Source organism: Filicampus tigris, chromosome 6, assembly GCF_054856515.1.
Source record: "Filicampus tigris isolate MCC_2025a chromosome 6, RoL_Ftig_1.0, whole genome shotgun sequence".
NCBI classification, from domain to species: domain Eukaryota; kingdom Metazoa; phylum Chordata; class Actinopteri; order Syngnathiformes; family Syngnathidae; genus Filicampus; species Filicampus tigris.
In genome coordinates this window covers 28468695-28486935 of record NC_141222.1, presented here as the reverse complement: position 1 = coordinate 28486935, position 18241 = coordinate 28468695, and the positions used below count along the sequence as shown (strand labels likewise).

General features: G+C 47.4%; 1 protein-coding gene across 2 annotated transcripts; it reads right to left on the bottom strand.

Moving 5' to 3' along the window:
• Nucleotides 1-768: 768 nt before the first annotated feature.
• Nucleotides 769-17398, bottom strand: gpr179 (G protein-coupled receptor 179). Of its 2 annotated transcripts, none has more exons than XM_086033361.1 (11): nucleotides 16064-17398; nucleotides 14931-15039; nucleotides 10674-10770; nucleotides 9319-9527; nucleotides 8096-8164; nucleotides 6223-6332; nucleotides 5782-6020; nucleotides 5394-5532; nucleotides 5223-5325; nucleotides 4848-4988; nucleotides 769-4607 (listed from the first exon to the last, which is right to left on the bottom strand). In XM_086033361.1, exons 1-11 carry the CDS (start codon nucleotides 16906-16908, stop codon nucleotides 1197-1199), a joined length of 5472 nt encoding a protein of 1823 aa, XP_085889487.1. In that variant the 5' UTR covers nucleotides 16909-17398; the 3' UTR covers nucleotides 769-1196. The 2 variants fall into 2 exon arrangements, with proteins under 2 accessions (XP_085889487.1, XP_085889488.1); XM_086033362.1 differs by lacking the exon at nucleotides 16064-17398 and adding an exon at nucleotides 15151-15487 and having other exon boundaries at nucleotides 803-4607.
• Between the last annotated feature and the right edge of the window lie 843 nt (nucleotides 17399-18241).

Sequence of the window (18241 nt, the reverse complement as noted above, 5' to 3'; positions counted from 1 at the left end):
CGAATGACTATTTCTTTAGACAGTGCTGCATGAAAACAAAATGTTCCTGCCTGCTTGATTTTAAGTGAGGTTGTGGTGGAGACCTGGGAAATACATTTTCACCGGGATACATGCGCTTGCAAGAAATTGGTGAGTTTTCAGTCCTGTGCTCCTAAATGCCATAGCATCGTTGTCATTTGAAAAACACTTGTCTCCATTTTTTTCCATTTTCTTATTTTTGCATGAATCGTGTTTCTGCGTTACGGACATCGCATTAAAGTGAAAATTAGAAAAAGTTTCAAAAATCGGAGATAAATGTTTTTTACAGGACAGCGACGACATGATGTCTATGTGCGCTTTTCTATATAGTTAAGGGCTGCAGCTATCAAGTATTTTTTGGTATTTATATATTCTACAGAAAATTCTATCAAATCAAGTATTTTTGGTATTTGGATATTCTATCAAATAATCAAGTAATGGGATAAAATGAAAAAATATTGGTTAACGAACACTTGAATATACAAGAGGAAAAAACACATCTCACTTGATAACGAAGGGCCAATTGCTTTTCATTTTTAGATAATCAGCATTTTTTTGGTTCCTAAATTTAAACTGCACATTATTGTATTTTTTAATCTCAAAGCAATTAGTGAGATTTTGGGCTATCGGGCGAAGTGACGTCAGAACCACGGGAGCGATTTTGCCTGCGTAAGCCCGGTTTGTCAAAAATTGATGGTTAGGAACAGCAAAGTGTGCTGAGTGTGTTTTAAGTCATACTCGCTTATTACAGACTACTGTACTAAATACAACAATAGTTATATACATCATACACAACAGAGCATTTGTTTTCATCAAATCAATTCTTCATTGACATAGAGTGAGTGAACTTCCATTGCTGTTGCATTGCGTTACACAATTTGGACATGATCGCAACAGAACACAGTTGGACTGATTGACGTTATCCGCTCTGTGCTACAAAGCGTCAGGCTCATCGTGAAGGGACCGATGGGGGCAGGAAGAAAGAGGGTTGAGATGACCCTCGGTTACATGGCTGCCACTTTTTGCACTTAATTTCACAGGGGGACAGGGTCGGAGTGCGGCATTTTGCCTGAGACAGTCCAAATGCGTCATTCTGAATGGTCTCAGCCAAACCATCCGGTTCCTTTTAAAAGGCTTCAAGTGTGCTTACTTCCTGTTGAGTCAACAGGGGCTTCAGGTCACAAGTCGGGTGGGAATATGAGCGCTTCTGCGGCGCATTCCGCATCGTCTTCCTCGTCTTCCTCGGGGATGTTCTCAGGCTCCCATGTGAAAACATCAGAGTTGTTGTCGGTGAAGGACCCCGAGCCGCTTCGAGCCATCTCCCAGGGACACAGGGCGTCACGGCGGCCCAGCGCCAAGCTGGCTTTCGGCCCGTCCGATTGCTCGGCTATCGTGCCCTGGTCTGCCGGTATGTGTTCTTTGTCGCCGCTGGGGAAAGTCGGTGTTTGCGGGTCCGGGATTTCACCGGGACAACCCTGAGTACCCGGGCCACTTTGCTCTTTGTTACCTCTCGTTCCTCCCGTTTCCCACGGGCAAACATCCGAACGCAAACTTTCTTGCTTTCCCAACGCTGCGGTGTCCTCAGCCTCCCACGGGCAGACGCTAGCCCGAGAGCTGTCCTGCTTCTTGACAACTTTCGCTTCTTCATTAGTTTCACAACTGTCTTTCTTTTGCAAAAGCTTAGGGTCTTCCATTTCCCAGGGACAAACATCTCCCCCTGTGCTATCTTGCCCCTTAGCGGACGTGTCGTCTGCTTCCCACGGACAAACACTTTCTCTAGAGCCGTCCTGCTTGTTCAGAACTTTTGGGTCCTCCACCCCCATTGGACAAACACTTTCTCGAGAACTGTCTTGTTTCATCACAACCTTTGGATGTTCTGTCTCCCATGGACAAAGATTTTCTCTGGAACTGCCCTGCTTTGTCCGGGCAATTGGCTCTCCTCCCTCCCATGGACAAATGTTTTCTCGAGAACTGTCCTGCTTTTTCAGAACGTTTTGCTCCCCTGGCTCCCATGGACAAATGTTTTCTCGAGAACTGTCCTGCTTTTTCAGAACGTTTTGCTCCCCTGGCTCCCATGGACAAATGTTTTCTCTAGAACTGTCCTGCTTTTTCAGAACGTTTGGTTCCTCTGTCTCCCATGGACAAATGTTTTCCCTCGAACTGTCCTGCTTCTTCAGGGTATTTGTCTCCTTTGTGTCCCAGGGACAAACATCTCCTCTTGTGCCGTCTTGCCTTTGTGCAGTATTTGCTTGTTCCGTCTCCCACGGACAAATACTTTCCTTTGAACTGTCCTGATTTTTGAGGCTGTTTGATTCTTTTGTCTCCCAAGGACAAACATCTCCTCGAGAGCTGTCCTGCCTGTTTCGAACATTCCGGGTCTCTACTTTTCCTCCTTGCGATGCCGTGGTTGTGTCCTCGCTTTCCCACGGGCAGACGTTTGCACGGGCAGTATCTTGTCTGATATTTTTGGGCATATCCGAAAGCTCTGGTTTTGCCGATTCTGACGTTTCAGTCTCCCAGGGGCAAATATTTCCTCTCACGCTGGGCGCCTCTACTTGGGCATTCAGGGGCAAGATGCCTTTTTGTGGGTCCTGTTGTCCGGCACCCCAGGGACAGATATCTGCCTTGATTGTAATTTGCGAAGGTGAGACTGTTTGTTCGGCTTTTCCGTCCTCCAAAAGACAAATATCATCGATCGTTTTTGGCGGGTCTGGGAAGTCCCACGGACAACTTTCTTCTGTCTTGGTCATCCTCCTGTCCAGATGGAGAGCGGGAGATTTCGCAAGTTGGTCTTTTGATGCTCCGGGGAAGACGGCAGCTTTTGTTGCTTCCTGTCGTGAGGGTACCTTGAGGGATCCTTTGGTCTGCGCAGGATTTATGTTCTCATACACAGTCTCTGTGTCCCAAGGGCAGATGTTGGCGTACTCGCTATCTTGTTTGATGATGGGGACAGGAGTTTCTGCTGCCTCCCAGGGACATATGTCTGCAGATCTCTTCAGAGACAGTTGTGTCTTTGACGGATTGGCATACGAACATTCCGGAACATCTTGGGACTCCCAGGGACATGCGTTCGCCCGGCCACTGTCCTGCCTCGTCGCTGTCTCTTGCCGTTGAGATTCCCGTGGACACGCGGCAGTTCGTTGAGCTGTTTCTGTTTCCCACGGGCAAACGTCTGCTTTCATGCTTTGCTGCTTCTGTGCCACCTCCGCGAGTCCTTCCCATGGACAAACATCTGTGTGAGAAACCGTTTTCAACACCGGCGCTGCCATTCGCTTACTTCCTCTCCTGTGAGTTGACGGTGTCCTCGAGCTGCAGGAGCTCATGCTGCTTCGTTTACTACTCTGCCTGGACAGGTATACGTTTTCATACGGGCCATCCTTTGGCATATCGTCTGCATCCGCAGGATAGACGGCAGACCTGACAATCACCAACCTTCTGGGACTCCTGTCGGACGAATCCCCAGAGGACAGTCTGATTGCGTTCTGCTTTACGAGGCATGGCTTTCCGTCTGCGGTTGTCATGCTTCTCTTCTGCAGTGTCCTCTTCTCCACGCTTGGACGCCGACTGGATGTTGCCGACCTGGATGCTGCGGAGCCGCTTTCTTGGCTTTTTTGGGAACCTTCTCTGTTTAAGGTTTCATCCTTGCTTGATTTGCTAGCCGCTTCCACCGATGTTAGGAAGGATTTGACAGAGAGCCACTTGGTGGTGGCGGTGGTGTTCCGAAAGGAAAAAACTCGCTGATCTTTGTTGACTTTGGGTCTCGGAGACCCCGGCGCACTCGCAGAGACTGGGAGTTTGGGGCACTCGCCGTCCCCTTTGTCTTGCGACAGGTTGCTCTCCATCGGTGGCAAATGGTCCCAGGGACAGACCAGAGCGACCGGCGAGGACGGGCTTTGCGGATCGTCGCCCTGAGAATTTGCGTAGGTGACGTGCTTGTGGCTCCTATCACCTGATTGTTCCGGATCCACTTCCCAAGGACAAACCTCAGCTTTGTCAAAAGACTCTGACTGTAGAGCACTCCTGGTCTGCTCGCTAATGGAGAGGCTGGATCCATTACCCTTGGACATGTTCTCCATGGAATGAGTGGATGTGAGACTCCACGACTTATGAAGCCTGGTGTGATCGGGGAGGTGTAAGAAATTGGTATCAATGGTCAGATTTTGAGCACTAACTGATTTGCAGACTGCTGGGTGCATGTCTAAAGAGTCTGTCTCTGATCGTTGGGAAGATCTTTTCCCGACGTCGGCCCTCAGCCTGGAGGAATCTCGAAAGGAAGAGTCCTTCTCCCGGGTGGGATAATGATCGCACTGGGACTTGCGTAGCGATGGCGATCGGGATTTCATGGAACTTCTGATGCTGAGGTTGTCTGGGGTCTTTCTGAAAGACCCGGAGTGATTCCCGCTCCGGAAGGATCCGTCTCGGTCCTCGCGACTGCACCGCCGGCTCAGGGGGATCTCGGCGATCCGCTTGATAATTGATCGGCCCAAGGCGCATCGAGAGCTTCGCTTCTTTGACAGGTGGGGGTTGTTTGCTGTCATCTTCTTGGCTTTGTTGACTTCCAACTGGGCGTATAATCTCTTGAGTTCGTCCTGGTGGGTATGAGGGAGGTGACGAAGGAGTGAGGGAGGACAAATGTGGACAGAACGTCAGAGGATAAGTAAGATGTTGAAGAACAACGTTTGGGGTGAGAAAACCAGAGTCCTGTTTATCATTGAAATTACAACGCATTTAAGACTTTGCTCTGAACATATTCATATTTGGAGAGATTTCATTTCTGAGGTTAAACTTGACCCTTTGGAATGTCTTTTCCGTCCTGCTGCAAAGTTTACCCGAAAGTCATCGGGGTCCACGCTGCGCTCGCTCCAGGCCGAGCGGAAACTGCCGTTAAGGTAGGAACGGCGCAAGTCCACCTCGTCCTCGTACACCTCGGCGGCAATCTCCTCCCTGCCAGGTTTGCTCATGTACAGGAACTGCCAGACGCAAGAACAATGGAGACGCCCGTTTGTCCAACATTTGCTCCGAGACAAATACGACAGTTTCACTTCGTTTGACATCATTTGTATTTGACATGCACAACACTAACTGCACTCTATATGCTTTACCTTCCCTGCCGTTTGAAACGGATGAACCCTAACTTCGTTTTTTCCTTTTAAGTTCTCCCCTCAAGTTTAAACGGATCAAATGTCCTCAAGGATGGTTTGTACCTTTGGGATGAAGATCAGAGCGAGTGTCACAGTAATGGTCACGTGGGTGTGCGCGAAAGAGAGCAGCAGCATCCAGTCGGGATGCAGAGAAGGAAACGTAAACCTGCGGGGAGACTACATTCATTCCGTGCGGGTTCATTCATCGCAACGCGGACAGAGCGAGTGGTTTACCGGCACAGGTGGAACACGGTGGAGAGAAGCAGCTCGTTGTGGATGGCGATGCCCATGTAGCGAGGCTCGTGGAAGGCCGAGGGCACCGGCCGGACGGCGGTCCACAGGGAACTGCCCCAGCACAGGAACAGAAGCTCGGCTGTGGGAGCGCGTTTCTCGTTAGTGACGGTCATGCGAGGGTTAGGCTTTCGAGGTCAGGCATTCAAACCAGGGCTCGGGTTTAAAAAAAAAAGAAGAAAAGTGGGAGCACGTGTACCACATCAAGTGAAGGTAGCGTGTGGACCGTGAAAGAGAGAGTGAAGCTAGCGCAGGGATGTAAACCACGTAAAATGATGTTAGTGTGGGGACTGTGAGGCGGGTGAGGCGTCCTCCTTGTCCTCGTCCTCACCGACGGCCATCATGTAGTCCCAGCGGTCCAGGTGGCAAAGGTCGAAGCCCTGACCCTGCGCTGTGGTGGTGCTCACGATGACAGGAATGTTCCTGTCTCGGTTCTGGAGGACGCCCACCGTCCAGGCGCACAGGAACCAGCTGGCCGTCATCAGCATGACGCCCAGAATCCTCAGTAGGTGCAGGCTGGACATGTAGGGAACCCGTTGGGCCGTGCGCGACAGGAACACCTTCAGAACCCTGCGGCGGTGGGTGGGGTGGGGGGGCTGTGAGGTAACGCTCACCGGAAGACATCGACAGCCGTCTGCTTCCGTAGTGTGAGCAATACAGACGGCAAACCTAACCAAGTTGAAACCCTTAACCAAACTATGAACCCTGTGAGGAGTTCGCAATCACTATTTGGTAGCATGCTGTCATCTTTTTTCACACCCATTGATCTGACCTGTACATTTTGAGAGTGAGCGTGCCGTAGACGATGGAGAAGCCCAACATGCGGACCCAGCGGAGCAGAATGCACCTGAAGGTGCTCGGCTTGAAGTACAGGATGAACACCTGCGGACAAAGGCTGTCAAAACTGCTCTGGCTTCACATGCTAGCTGCCTGCCGCGCTTGTGCCGCCATCCGCTAATCCGGGAATTACCCTCCAGACACTCAGGATAAGAGCATCGGCTCCCAAAAAAAAAAAAAAAAAAAGTGAGGGCATACGCACATGATTGTGTTCCTAATGTGCGCGTGAGAAGACAGCTTGCACCCAACGTGTCCTTTTAATCAGCACAAATGGCAAGCTCGCCATTGAGGTCCGCAAGCAGGAAGAAGAAGCTCTCTGATTGGTCGACAAGCACACGGGCGCAATACCGACAATGCTAAGCTAAGCGAAGTAATAGCAGCTGGTCGCCATCTTGACTGCTTCTCAAAATGGCCCTCATTCTTAACCAGGGTTAGACTAGTTTGGGATTTTTCATACTAGTTGGTTTGTATTCCGTTTTGACGTTTGTTTTGTAAATTCAGTTTCAATTGGCTTTTCGAACAGGTTTGCTAGGTTTTTGTTGGGGGGGTTTTCCCCCAAAGTGCTTGTTTTAGTATTCGTTTGACTTGTTTTTGTTCCCCTTTCTTTTAAATACATGGAGTATTTATTTATCAAGTTTAAGGTCAAAAGAGGCGTAGTTAACTGCGGCTGTTAATAACTTTGTGTTGCGTAATAAAGTCAAATAAACTATCATTCTCAAACAACTGTTTGACTTTCAAGAAATACAAAAATACATTCAAAAGCTCAATCGACAAAGACGAACACAAAGGACAATTTCTCTGAAATTAGAGTTTTAGTTTTGCAATTATCAAGTTTCATTTTTTGTAAAAGCATTTTTATTTTATTTCATGAACAAAAATGTTGTTTCAATTATAGTTTTAGTTATTGCGTTAGTTTCCCCGCACTGCAACCTTGCTTCCAGCCCTAATTTGAAAACCTACACTCTAAAAACAGTTGGGTTAAAAATAACACAATTTGGGGTCAAAATGGACTAATTGGCACAAATTGGGTCAATTTGACCCACCTTCTTGTATTGTTTTGTACAAAACAGCCCAGTATTGCAGAAAACAAGATAGAAAGTTGGGTCAAATTGACCCAAGTAGTGGATCGGGTCCTTTTTTGACACCAAATTGCTTTATTTGTAACCCGGCTGTTTTTAGAGCGTCACTCTGGTTGTGAAACATTTAAGTGACAAATCCATTGGTGTCAACCCTCATCTAGACTACAGACCCAATTTTGAAACCCTAGTCGAGCCTTCAAACGCTAATTTGAATCATGAACCCTTGTTTCAAACTTGGAATCCTAACCCTTGTTTACAATCTTAACCAAGGCCACAAAACCTTGAAATCTTGAAACCCTAAGCCCATCTTCAAACCCTAATTTGAACCCTCGTTTCATACCCAAATCTAGACTACAAACCCTAATTTGAAACCCTAGCCCAGATTACACATGTCATTTCAAGCCCTAGCCCTGGTTTCCAACCCTAATTTGAATCCCCAACCGAGGCCGTAAACCCTTCCTTAAATCCTGAACCCTCTGCCTTGAAAGCCCAAAGTAACACCTTCACCTTGTCTTAAATCTCCAAATTCAAACCCCAAGCATTGTTTGAAACTCTCCTCTAATTTGAAGCCCTTGTTCAATTTTGAGGCCCCAATTTCAAAACCCGACCCCTTGGTGAAATCCCTTCCCAAAGAGCTTGATTGAGAGCCTAAGCCAGCCTGCAAAGCGAGATTCGATAGGCTCGGCCCTGCTTTGCATGAATGTTTGCCTTTTTTGGGCGGTTGCTCACCGGGAAGTAGAGAAGCAGCGAGCCAAACAGGATGGCCTCCAGCAGCAGGAGGCCCGACGCACGAATCCTCTGAGAAGACGGAAAGCACACGTTAACGCGCAAACAAATGCCTCACCGACGCTCGGGCCTCGCAGGGTCGCCCTTTGCAACCGACAAATCCACTCGTTTTTTTTTTTGGTTTTGTTTTTTTTTCCTTTTTCCGTCCTCTGCTTTCTGCGTTTGGGCTCAGGCAAAAGCCAAAAGTAGTGCCTCTCGGTGCCAAGAGGCTAGGTTGAATTGATTTGAGGAGCTTTGTTTCGACGTAAGTCGTGCGTGTCTGCCATCTTGGTCCCAAGGAAGTATGTTGAAGTGAGTTGTGGAGCTTCATTAAGACAAAAGTAGTGCTGTGCCGCCATCTGGGTGTGAAGGATTTATGTTGAAATGAGTTACATTTAGAAAAAAAGTGTTGCTCTGTCTTGTGCCATCTTGGTGCAGAGGAACTATGTTGAAGTGAGTTGAGGAGCTTCAATTGGACAAAAGTAGTGTTTTGCCACCATCTTGCAGCATTTTGGTGCTGACGAACCACGTTGAAGAAAGTGGAGGAGTTTCATTTAGATGAAAGCAGTGCTTTATCATCTGATGGCATTCATAGGCAAACCTAAACCGTTTCTTTTTTCTTTTTAACTTTCATATTAAAATACTCTATGCTCAATTCCCAGTTACAGGCCATAAATTCTCATGAAATTTTCCAATTGGAAACGTTTTCCAAAGCGAAAATCCGCTTATAACTGACACGCATTGGAAAAAGAAAAAAAAAAAAAACACACGTGAACCACCAAGATGCGTTTTCCATGAAAAAAAACGTGGAAGAAAAAAAACAAAACAAAAGCAAATTTTGAAAAGATCCATTTTAGATGATTGAAAAAAGTGGAAGAAAAGGGAATAGGTGAATCCGCGGGGTCCAATGTTGTTTTTTCAACCCCACGAAGGCCCCTCTCGAATAAGCCGAGATCTACCACCGATAAATGTTATCCGTGACAATCGGGGGTTGGCGCTGCCACCCCCACGATTTTTGACAGATGTTTGTGTTTTGAATGAAGAAAAATAACATGACCACTATGTTGTGTAAATATAAGAGAACGTAAAGAAATCAAGGTGGAATGAAGCCAAACACAAACGCACGCACTTGACTACTGCTCGTTGTGAGTGATGTCATTTTCTAGGAAAATGCTTGCAGTCGTTACCCTGCTCCTGCGATGGCGGTAAGCGGCCAGCATGCTGACGAAGACCAGCGCCATGAAGGTCCCCTGTGCGGCCATGACGGCGGCCCTCAGGGGCCCGTCCTCCTGCACCCGACAGGGGGCGCCGTCCCGGCACCGCCCGCAGCCCGGCCAGCACGGCACGCACGTCGGCAAGCTCGGGTAACACGCGTCGCCGCCCTCGTCGCCGTCGTCTGAAAAGAAGAAATGGGCCACTTTGCTCAATAGGAGATTGGGGCTCCCGGGACCGCGCCCGGGTCCAACCGCAAACCCCAACTCCGGTTTGAAACCCGAACTGAGGCTGCAAACCCTCATCCGGAACCCTTGTTTGAATACCTAACTCATGATTTGATGGGTTTTATGGGCAATACAGCACCAGTACCTGCATTCTGCGACAAACCTTTGCTTGAAACCCCACGCCAGGCTTCAGACCAAAAACCTACGTCAGTCTACAAACCGTAACCCTTCCAACTCATTTGAAACGCTGATTTGATGGAAACTAGGGTCCCCAGTCCATTCAACTTCAAAACTTCACTTTTGCATTTGCACATATTTTCTTTTTTTTTTTTTTTTTTCCCTTTTGCTTTATTTCGAACATATAAGAAAATAATAAATAGAAATAAAAGAAGAAAAAAGAAAAAGGAGTGTCATTTAAGTGCATAGAGAAAAGAGAGACATACATTACGTGTTGGAAAAGGAGTAGGAAGACGTATAAGTATACTGTTATCTTCCTACCCCATTTATCTCCATTTCATCAACAAGATACTGTATTACAATACTTTCCAATTTACCGCTAATTCTATAACAAGAAATAGTAGTATATATCTAGAATAGAAACTACAGGCAATACACTTCCATATCCACTACTGATTACTATATGAATAAATGCTGTTCAGCGTAGTTCACTATTCGATGATACTGGATTCTGTCTTTTGAAAATCACAAAGAAAAATCCGTCTGCTTTCCCGGAGGACTACAGAAAGCGTACACGCAACATTGACTGCTTCGATGCGGAAATTGCGCCGATTTGCACAATTTTAAAACAAAGTCTCCAAAAGATGAACCCAAATTGTCAATCAATGGATGAATTGTTGCGCCTCTACTTGAAAGCCGATCCCAACTCCAGTTTGGAATCCTAACCTTGGCTTCGGATCGAAAACCCTCCCCTTGTTTGATGTTTGAACCCTTCACCCGAGGCTTTTAATCCTAACTTCAAACCGGAAACCCTCATTTGAAAGCCGAACCGTTGTGTGGAATTTTGAGAGCCTACCTGCAGCCTTGGAACAAACCGCCCAAGAGGAAGCGTGTTCCTTACGGGATTTCTGCTGGCCGTGCCATACCTGCGTCTTGATTGGCCGCGTCCGGGTTGAAGTATCCGTCTTTGCAGCGGCAGCAGTACTGGCCCAGCCGGAAGCCACGCCCGCCAATCGGCACGCACTGCGCCGAGCAAGCAAGTGACAACTTTTTCGTCTTTTTCACCATTTCACTTTTCAACTTGCATAGTCACGAAAAAAGAGAGAGTGCGGCTTTGCTGGCCTCCCTAGCGTGTCTGTTCTCATGTAATCTTCCGGTTAAAAAAAACAAAACGCATTCAACTTTTTCTCATCATGTTTTTGCAATGTTTTTACATTGAATGCATTTCACCTTTTTGTTTTGTCAAAGAAGACAATTTTATTGCACGTACAATGGCTGACCTTTGCATAACTGTTTTTGACATTTTTCTTGTAATTGTCTTTTTTCTCCAACTGATTTTATGTATGTTTTTTTTCATACATGATTCGGGCATCTTTATTGATTAACTGTATTTGTATTTATTTATTTTTCTCATCAAACCTAAAAGATCTATTATCCTAAATGTGACTATTATTACCTCTTTTGACCGTCATGTTACTGATGTCTTGTTTTGCAGTCAAATCATTCAACCTGATTATTAATGAATCATCAACGATTAGAACGAATTTATGTCCCTCAGATGCAGCTGGGACACACACACACACACATGGGCGCACACATTCTTACTTGTTTGACTTGTGTGTTAATCTAGGTTAAAAGCTAAATGGATGCATAAAACCAGCGCTGAGTGTTTTATCCTTGCCTGATGGAAGACCATCGGCACACACAGTATACAGCCCGTAACCCCCACCAAATGGTGCAGGCTGAACATTGTGACATGGATTATCATTACTATTACTATTCATACTATTATTTTCATATAACTTAACTCTGGTTCTTTATGTTATTTGACACACTGTTGTTGTATTACTGCACTAAGCAAGTTCTCTTAGCCTTGGTTCACTACGGACAAAAACCTGAAAAACAGATGACCAAAAAATATTTTTGTGTCTAAAGATAGAAGATAATATGGCAGTCAAGCCTTTGTTACTTAAACTTAAAAGAAAAAAAATACACATTTTTGCTATTTTCAGTTGCTCTGTAGTTAAGATAGTTAGCTCAGCTTTGGCTGATATGGGGAAAAAAACAGACAAGAAAAACACTTTTTTGTGTGTGTGTTCTGAAGGTAGAAAATAACGCAGTGTTTGTTGCTTGAAAAAACCCCAAACATCTCCAAAAATTGTTTATTAATCCAGTTGCTCTGAAGCTAAGTATAACGTCGCCTTTCCTTACCACACACGCACGCACGCACGCGCACGCACAGCAAAAACATATTTTTTTGCATCCAAATCAAGAAGCTATCAAGCTAATGTGGTTATCAAGCCTTTGCCGTTTGAAACAAGAAGCTAAAAAAAAAAGTGTTTCTCGTGTTCAGTTGCTCTGAAGCTATGCTAGTTATCTTAACATTTATTTACTTCCGATAAACAGGCGGCAAAATCACAGTGTTTCACATCAAAATCTTGAATCTAACATGTCTTGGTTGGTGTTGAAAGTGCTAAAAAGGTTCTGTCGTCTTTTGGTATCCGCTAAGCCTCGCAGGTAGGACGGGACAAAGGGCGCTTGGTGGCTTTAGGAATTTTATCCTTTTTTTTTTTTTTTTTTCTTCTTCTGCTTTCAAACCTCTGCCAGGGAGGGGAAGTGTGTCAACGGGCTGGATTAACGCCATAATCCCTCACAGCATCTGCAGCTGCCATCTTTAAATAGACCACCGGGGAAATAATCACCACTGGAGTTATGAATGGATCCAACCAGGGTAAGAATAGTTTGGGATTTTTCATGTCGTTTTTATCTTGTTTTGACTTTTGCTTTTTAAAATCGGTTTAGTTTTAATGACCTTTTCAGCATGATTGTTCGGGTTTTTTATAAAATGCTTTGTTTTAGGTTTAGTTTTTTATTCATTTTAGCTTCATTTTTTTGTATATGGAGTATTTGTGGAGTGCAAGGTTAAAAAAGAAAAAGGTTAGCGTTAGTAACTTTAGTACTTAGTAAATAAGTATTGTGCAATACTAAGTACTGTATAATAAAGTACAACTCTCAAACGACTGTAATACTGAAAACAATGCATTTAAAATATAACTCTATTCCCTACTTGATTGGAAAAAAAAAACCATTTCACGTTTGGAAAGCCATATGAGCATTTTTACTATATCCAATAATTGTGTTGAATTTTGCATATATTTGTACACTCTTTGTCCTCACGAGTAAGACAATCATTCATTTTACTAGAAGAACGGTTGATGTTTTTTTCTTTTATGTACTGCCTTATGCCAATGTATAACTTTTCTGCGCACTACTAGAACAACTTAGCCAGAGATGCGCATTCCGTCACCCGGACGGAACGGTCTGTCCGTCCTGGACGGACGCCCATTTTGGGGACGGAGCACGAGAAGTTTTTTTAATGAAAAAGAACGGACTAAGCAAGGACAGAAGCGAGCTTTCGTCTGTCCCTGTCATCGTCCCTGAGCAGGTCAAGTGCCGATTGACGTGTTGTGTTGGCTTCTTTTAAAAAAGAAAGACCACTGTTGTCTTCTGTGACAACATGCGCCTTTTCTTCTTTTCATGTGTGCTCCCTGCAGTAACATTGTACTCACAGACTTAGTCTGCCCTCTAGTGGTTCAACACATGTAATACCATGGATTACGCCATAGGACGCCCATTTCGCTGACCAGGAAAAAGGTGGATAGCAATTTTGTTTGTTTTTTTTTTACTCACGGTTAACATTTAGTACTTACCTTCTCCCTATGCATGCAAAGTATGTCCTTGTCTGGGACATCTCTAGAATGTAAAAATCTCCTCAAACCGTCATTTATGCTCATGCGAGCATAAGTCTTTCGTTCTCCTCCTAAAATAACATTGCATTATTTTGCAATAATTATTTTAATGCGAAATAACGCCATCAAAACCGAAAACGTATTGCGTTATAACGCAAGGTTTTTGCAATAAAACGCAATAGTGTTGCGTTATAACGCAATCTTCAATATTCTCGTGAGGTCCCCTGGCGGGATCCATAGTCTGGTGACCGACTGCTTGTGTTGACCGCTAAATGCTATCCTGCTTGGCACTTAGAGGGGAAATCAACCCAAACACACTTTTTTTTTCAAGAATATGTTCCCAGCAGGCCCACGAGTTGAAACAAGGCATTTTGATAAATATTGCGTTTGCGGAATAAGAGTTAATCCACCGGTTTTTCGCCGTCTCCGGGCGCGGCCATTTTGTCACTTCTGTCGAACTGAAAAGGACATCGCAACTGCTCACAATGCTGCTCACAAAATTTACAGCTCAGCGAAAACAGCTCAGCCGTGATTGGTCGAAGAGCTTTGCAATGGCTCGCTACATTAGCGCTCGTCTTGGTTGCTATCGTTAGCCGTGGCTATAGTCGCGCGCGGCTGGTTACTTTGCATTGATGTGGTAGGCTTGAAGCGCTTCTTACAAAGAGGGCATATCACTCTGCCTTAATCAGTAGTGCCGTCAGAGGTTGTTTTTTTTTTTTTTTTTTTAAATGTAGCATTCATCGGACCAACCACTCTCACATATGCGCCTCCGTTTTCACGTCTGCTCCTGAATTTACAATAGGAGCCTATCAGGTTATGCCAAACACAATGACAGCCAATCAGTGTCCACTTCCGGGTGTGACATTGACCATTGTTTTTGACACCCCCAACAACTCGAGCACGAGCCCCACGCATCGAAACGGATCTCATCATCGTGCAGAAACAGTCAAGTTCGAGATGAAAAATGAGATTACAAAAATGAACGCTTTAACTCTGACTGTAATTAATTGATCGCAATGAATGCACTAATTTGACACCCCTAGTTAGAAGTAGTACTAGTAGCATGCAGTTGTCATCTTGTGCACCATTTTGCCTCACTCGTATGATGAAGTTGTTCTCCCGCCGCACACTAATGTCATACAGTAGTCAAAAAGGCAATAAGGGGGAGGAAAAAGTGATGGCCGGTCTTGCCCCAGTTTTTTTACTAGTGTGCTGAATTTCTCGTGAAAACAAAGAGTGTACTCGTACATAGACCTTAATATGGACATAAAGGACAACTACTAGTGAAGTGGCGGAATTTGAATGTGTCACAGCAACTAGTGCGCAGTTTGGAACGACAAGTAAGACTGTATGTAGCTGTTCTCCTGTTACGCCAAATTGTCATGGGGTCGTGGAAGGCGGTCGAGGTTTCAAAGTAGCAAGCTACTTGTTTACCTCCATGCTGGTGCGGTTGCACTGGTGCGTGTCGGCAAACCACCCGTCCTCAGTGCCGCACTGGTCCAAGTCCATGTCCTGGATGTCCACGTCCACGCGGATCACGCCCCTACGCACACACACAAAAAATCTTCTGTTTAGCTAAGGATGAAGCCCATTTCAGCAGAGCCGGCCAGCGTCCCGTGGAGAGAAATAAAAATGGTTGTCGAATGACTTAGACCATTGCCGTAAGAGGGTGACCGTTGGTTGATGATTAGCTCCTGTTCCACACGGAGACGTGTGATGGAAGAGCGTCGCTGACAAATATGGGATCCTTATTCGGCTGCTGTCAAATGTTACTCGCTACGGCACTCAATAGGCAGTTGATGACGCTGCCGCTTGGCAGTGAATGTTCAAGAGAAGTCAACCCAAACATTTTTTGGGTCAAGAAAAAGTTCTATGCAGGTCCGCAAGTTGAAACGAGTTGCGGAAATATGCGTTAAGAAGCAAAACGCAGCCGTTTTCAGCCGTCTCCGGGGGCGGCCATTTTGTCTCTTCTGTCGAATGAAAGTGACATCACAGTTGCTCGGGGCTCAGGTAAGCGAGCGATCGCGGCTCAGCTTCAGCAAGCAGGTGAGCTGCGATTGGTCGTTCCCTGAGCATCTGCGATGCAGGGGCGGAGCCGGAACCTGGCTAGTGGGCGGGCCTGGAAAAATCTGTGCGGGCCTGAATATTTCCCTCACCGAGCACAATCCTCCCGTCCTGACACATTGTATATTCAAATCAAATGGCAAACTTAGTAATATGAAGTTCAGATCTTCCTGAGACATCCATAATGATGTCATTCTTAATATTCAATCAAATCAAAAAAAAAAAAACACAACGAAAGACAAATTCAAAAATAATTGACCAAAAATGTAAATATTTTTTTCATGACTCATGACATGGCCGCCCCTTGAGATGGCTCAAAACGGGTGGAAAAAAAGGATTGCCTACATGGATAACGCTTAAGCTGTAAGGAATTGTGACTTTGTGGAGCAACTGTGGTCAGGTGACATCACCAAGAGAAGAAAGATGTCGGATCACAAAACGGGCGATTGCTTTCTACCGGCCGGCTTCACCGCTTTGCAGGTGCGCTTGCGCGGCGTGCTGACCTGAACTCGGGGGTGAGGTCGGGCTTGAGGCCATAGAAGGCGGCGGACAAGGTGAGCATCCACCTGGGCACGAAGCGGCCGTCTTTGCAGTCCAGGTAGGGGCCGGCGCCCCAGCGGACGCCGCTGCTGTTGCTCACGTAGCTGTCGCCCTGACCCCACTTGGGGGTCTCCAAGGTGCTCAGGTCGTTGAGCAGGACCCGCTTGGCCAGGGCGGGCGGCCGGGCGCCGTCCGGGAACTTGAAGCCCCGGAACCAGCCGTCGTCCGGGGCCGGGGCCGGCGGGTGCAGCCGCTCCCACGTCTTGGATAAATCCTGGAGAAGGACGCTGGGCGCCCCCGCCGGGAGGCCGCGGCTGGCCCGCAGCACCAGCCGGGGGGCGCCGGCGCTCGGGTCGCAGTCGAAGGTGAGCAGCGCCCGGCGGATCGGCCCGCCGGCTTCCAGCAGGGCTCGGACCAGGGCGTGGTACCACTCCATGTCCTCGGCCACGGAGCTCTCGCGCAAGTCGCTGGCCTGGAAGATCATGTTCAGGAAGTTGGCCGCGTTGGCCAGCGCGTCCATGGCCGGCCGCAGGGCGGCGCGCATGCCGGCCGGGAGCGGCCCCGGCCGCCCGGGGGGGCCGTAGGCCCGGGAGCAGCGCGCCGCCCCCGCGGCGGACGAGTCGCCCGTGTACAGGAAGGCCTCGGCCGGCGACCAGTCATCCTCCGCCGGGGCTTCCGAGGGACCCGCGGGGTGCGGGGAGGCGGCGTCCAACCGGTCGCTGACGTTCCCCGCGGCTGCCCAAGAGGCGCCGTCGGTCGCCTGACCTCCGACCAGCCACGGCAGTAAAATGAGAGCGAGAGGAAACATCGCCCGCGCTTCTGCCCACGGCCCAGGATCATATGATGACAGAAGCTGGCAAGATGGTCTTCAGCGCCAAGCGCAGGAGCAAAGTCTCGGCGCGCGACCTCATGGTCAGCCTCGGTGAGCAAAGTCCCAGCCTTCTTCTCCTTCTGTTTGCGGAGGAGGAGCCTCCGGCTTCTTCCTTGTGCTCTTCTCCTTCTTCTTCTCCTTCTCTCTCCTTCTTCTCCTCCTCCTGCTGCCGCTTCTCCTTCCAGATGCCTCACCGGCACCACAGGAGGGAGGAGCCTGCAGCTTTTTCTTCTTCTACTCTGTCTTGTCAGATGTCTTGCCAGGAACTGGGGAGGAGCCCCTCAACTTGTTGTTCTTCTTCTGTGCGCCTGTGCCGCTCTGCTGCGCCTTGCTCCAGAAGAGTTTTCAAAAGCGCTGATGATGGATGGCACTCGTCCAACGCTCTCTCTCTCTCTCTCTCTCTCTCCCCCTACTTACTTTGTTCCTCTCATCCTCCCCTCACACACGGCGGTTGCTCGACGGTGATCGGAGTGAGAGGACATCTGCTCTGTGTTTGTGTGTGTGTGTGCGTAACCAGGGTTAAGCTGCGCATCATTTGGGATTAACGCATCCGACATAAAGACTTGCTGGATGCACTTTTACTGCGCTCGTGCACGCGCATGAGCGCGCACACACACGCGCCCACACACGCACACACAGTGTTCTGAAGTGTGTGCATGTACCGTCTGTGAGGTGTGATGCATGCAGGCAAAGAACTCTTGTTTTGGTAACCCTGGCAACAGCGCCTCATTCACAATCTCACACAAACACTGACTTGCACATGCACACATGCAAACACTCACACGTTCACACAGAGGCACACACTTACACAGACGCACACACGCGCGATCACACCCTAATGCGCGCACACGCACTCCCATACATCGTGTGTCTCTTAGTTTAAAAGTGAAATCAACCCAAACTATTTTTTTCAAGAATAGGTTCTATGCCACCCCACTAGTTGAAACAGGGCATTCCGATGAATATTGCATTTGTGGATTAAGAGTTAATCCACACATTTTTAGCCATTTCAGGGGGCGGCCATTTTGTCATTTCTGTCGCCTGAAAATGACATCACAACTGCTCAGGGCTCAGGTAACCGCCATTCACGGCTCAGCCAAAACAGCTCAGCCGTCATTGGCCGGAGAGCTTTGCAATGGCTCGCTACATTAGCGCTCGTCTTGGTTGCCATCATTAGAAAATCACTTAAAATGACATCACAACTGCTCAGGTACCAAGCAATCACGGCTTAGCTTCAGAAATCCGGTCAGCCGTGATTGGTGGTTACCTG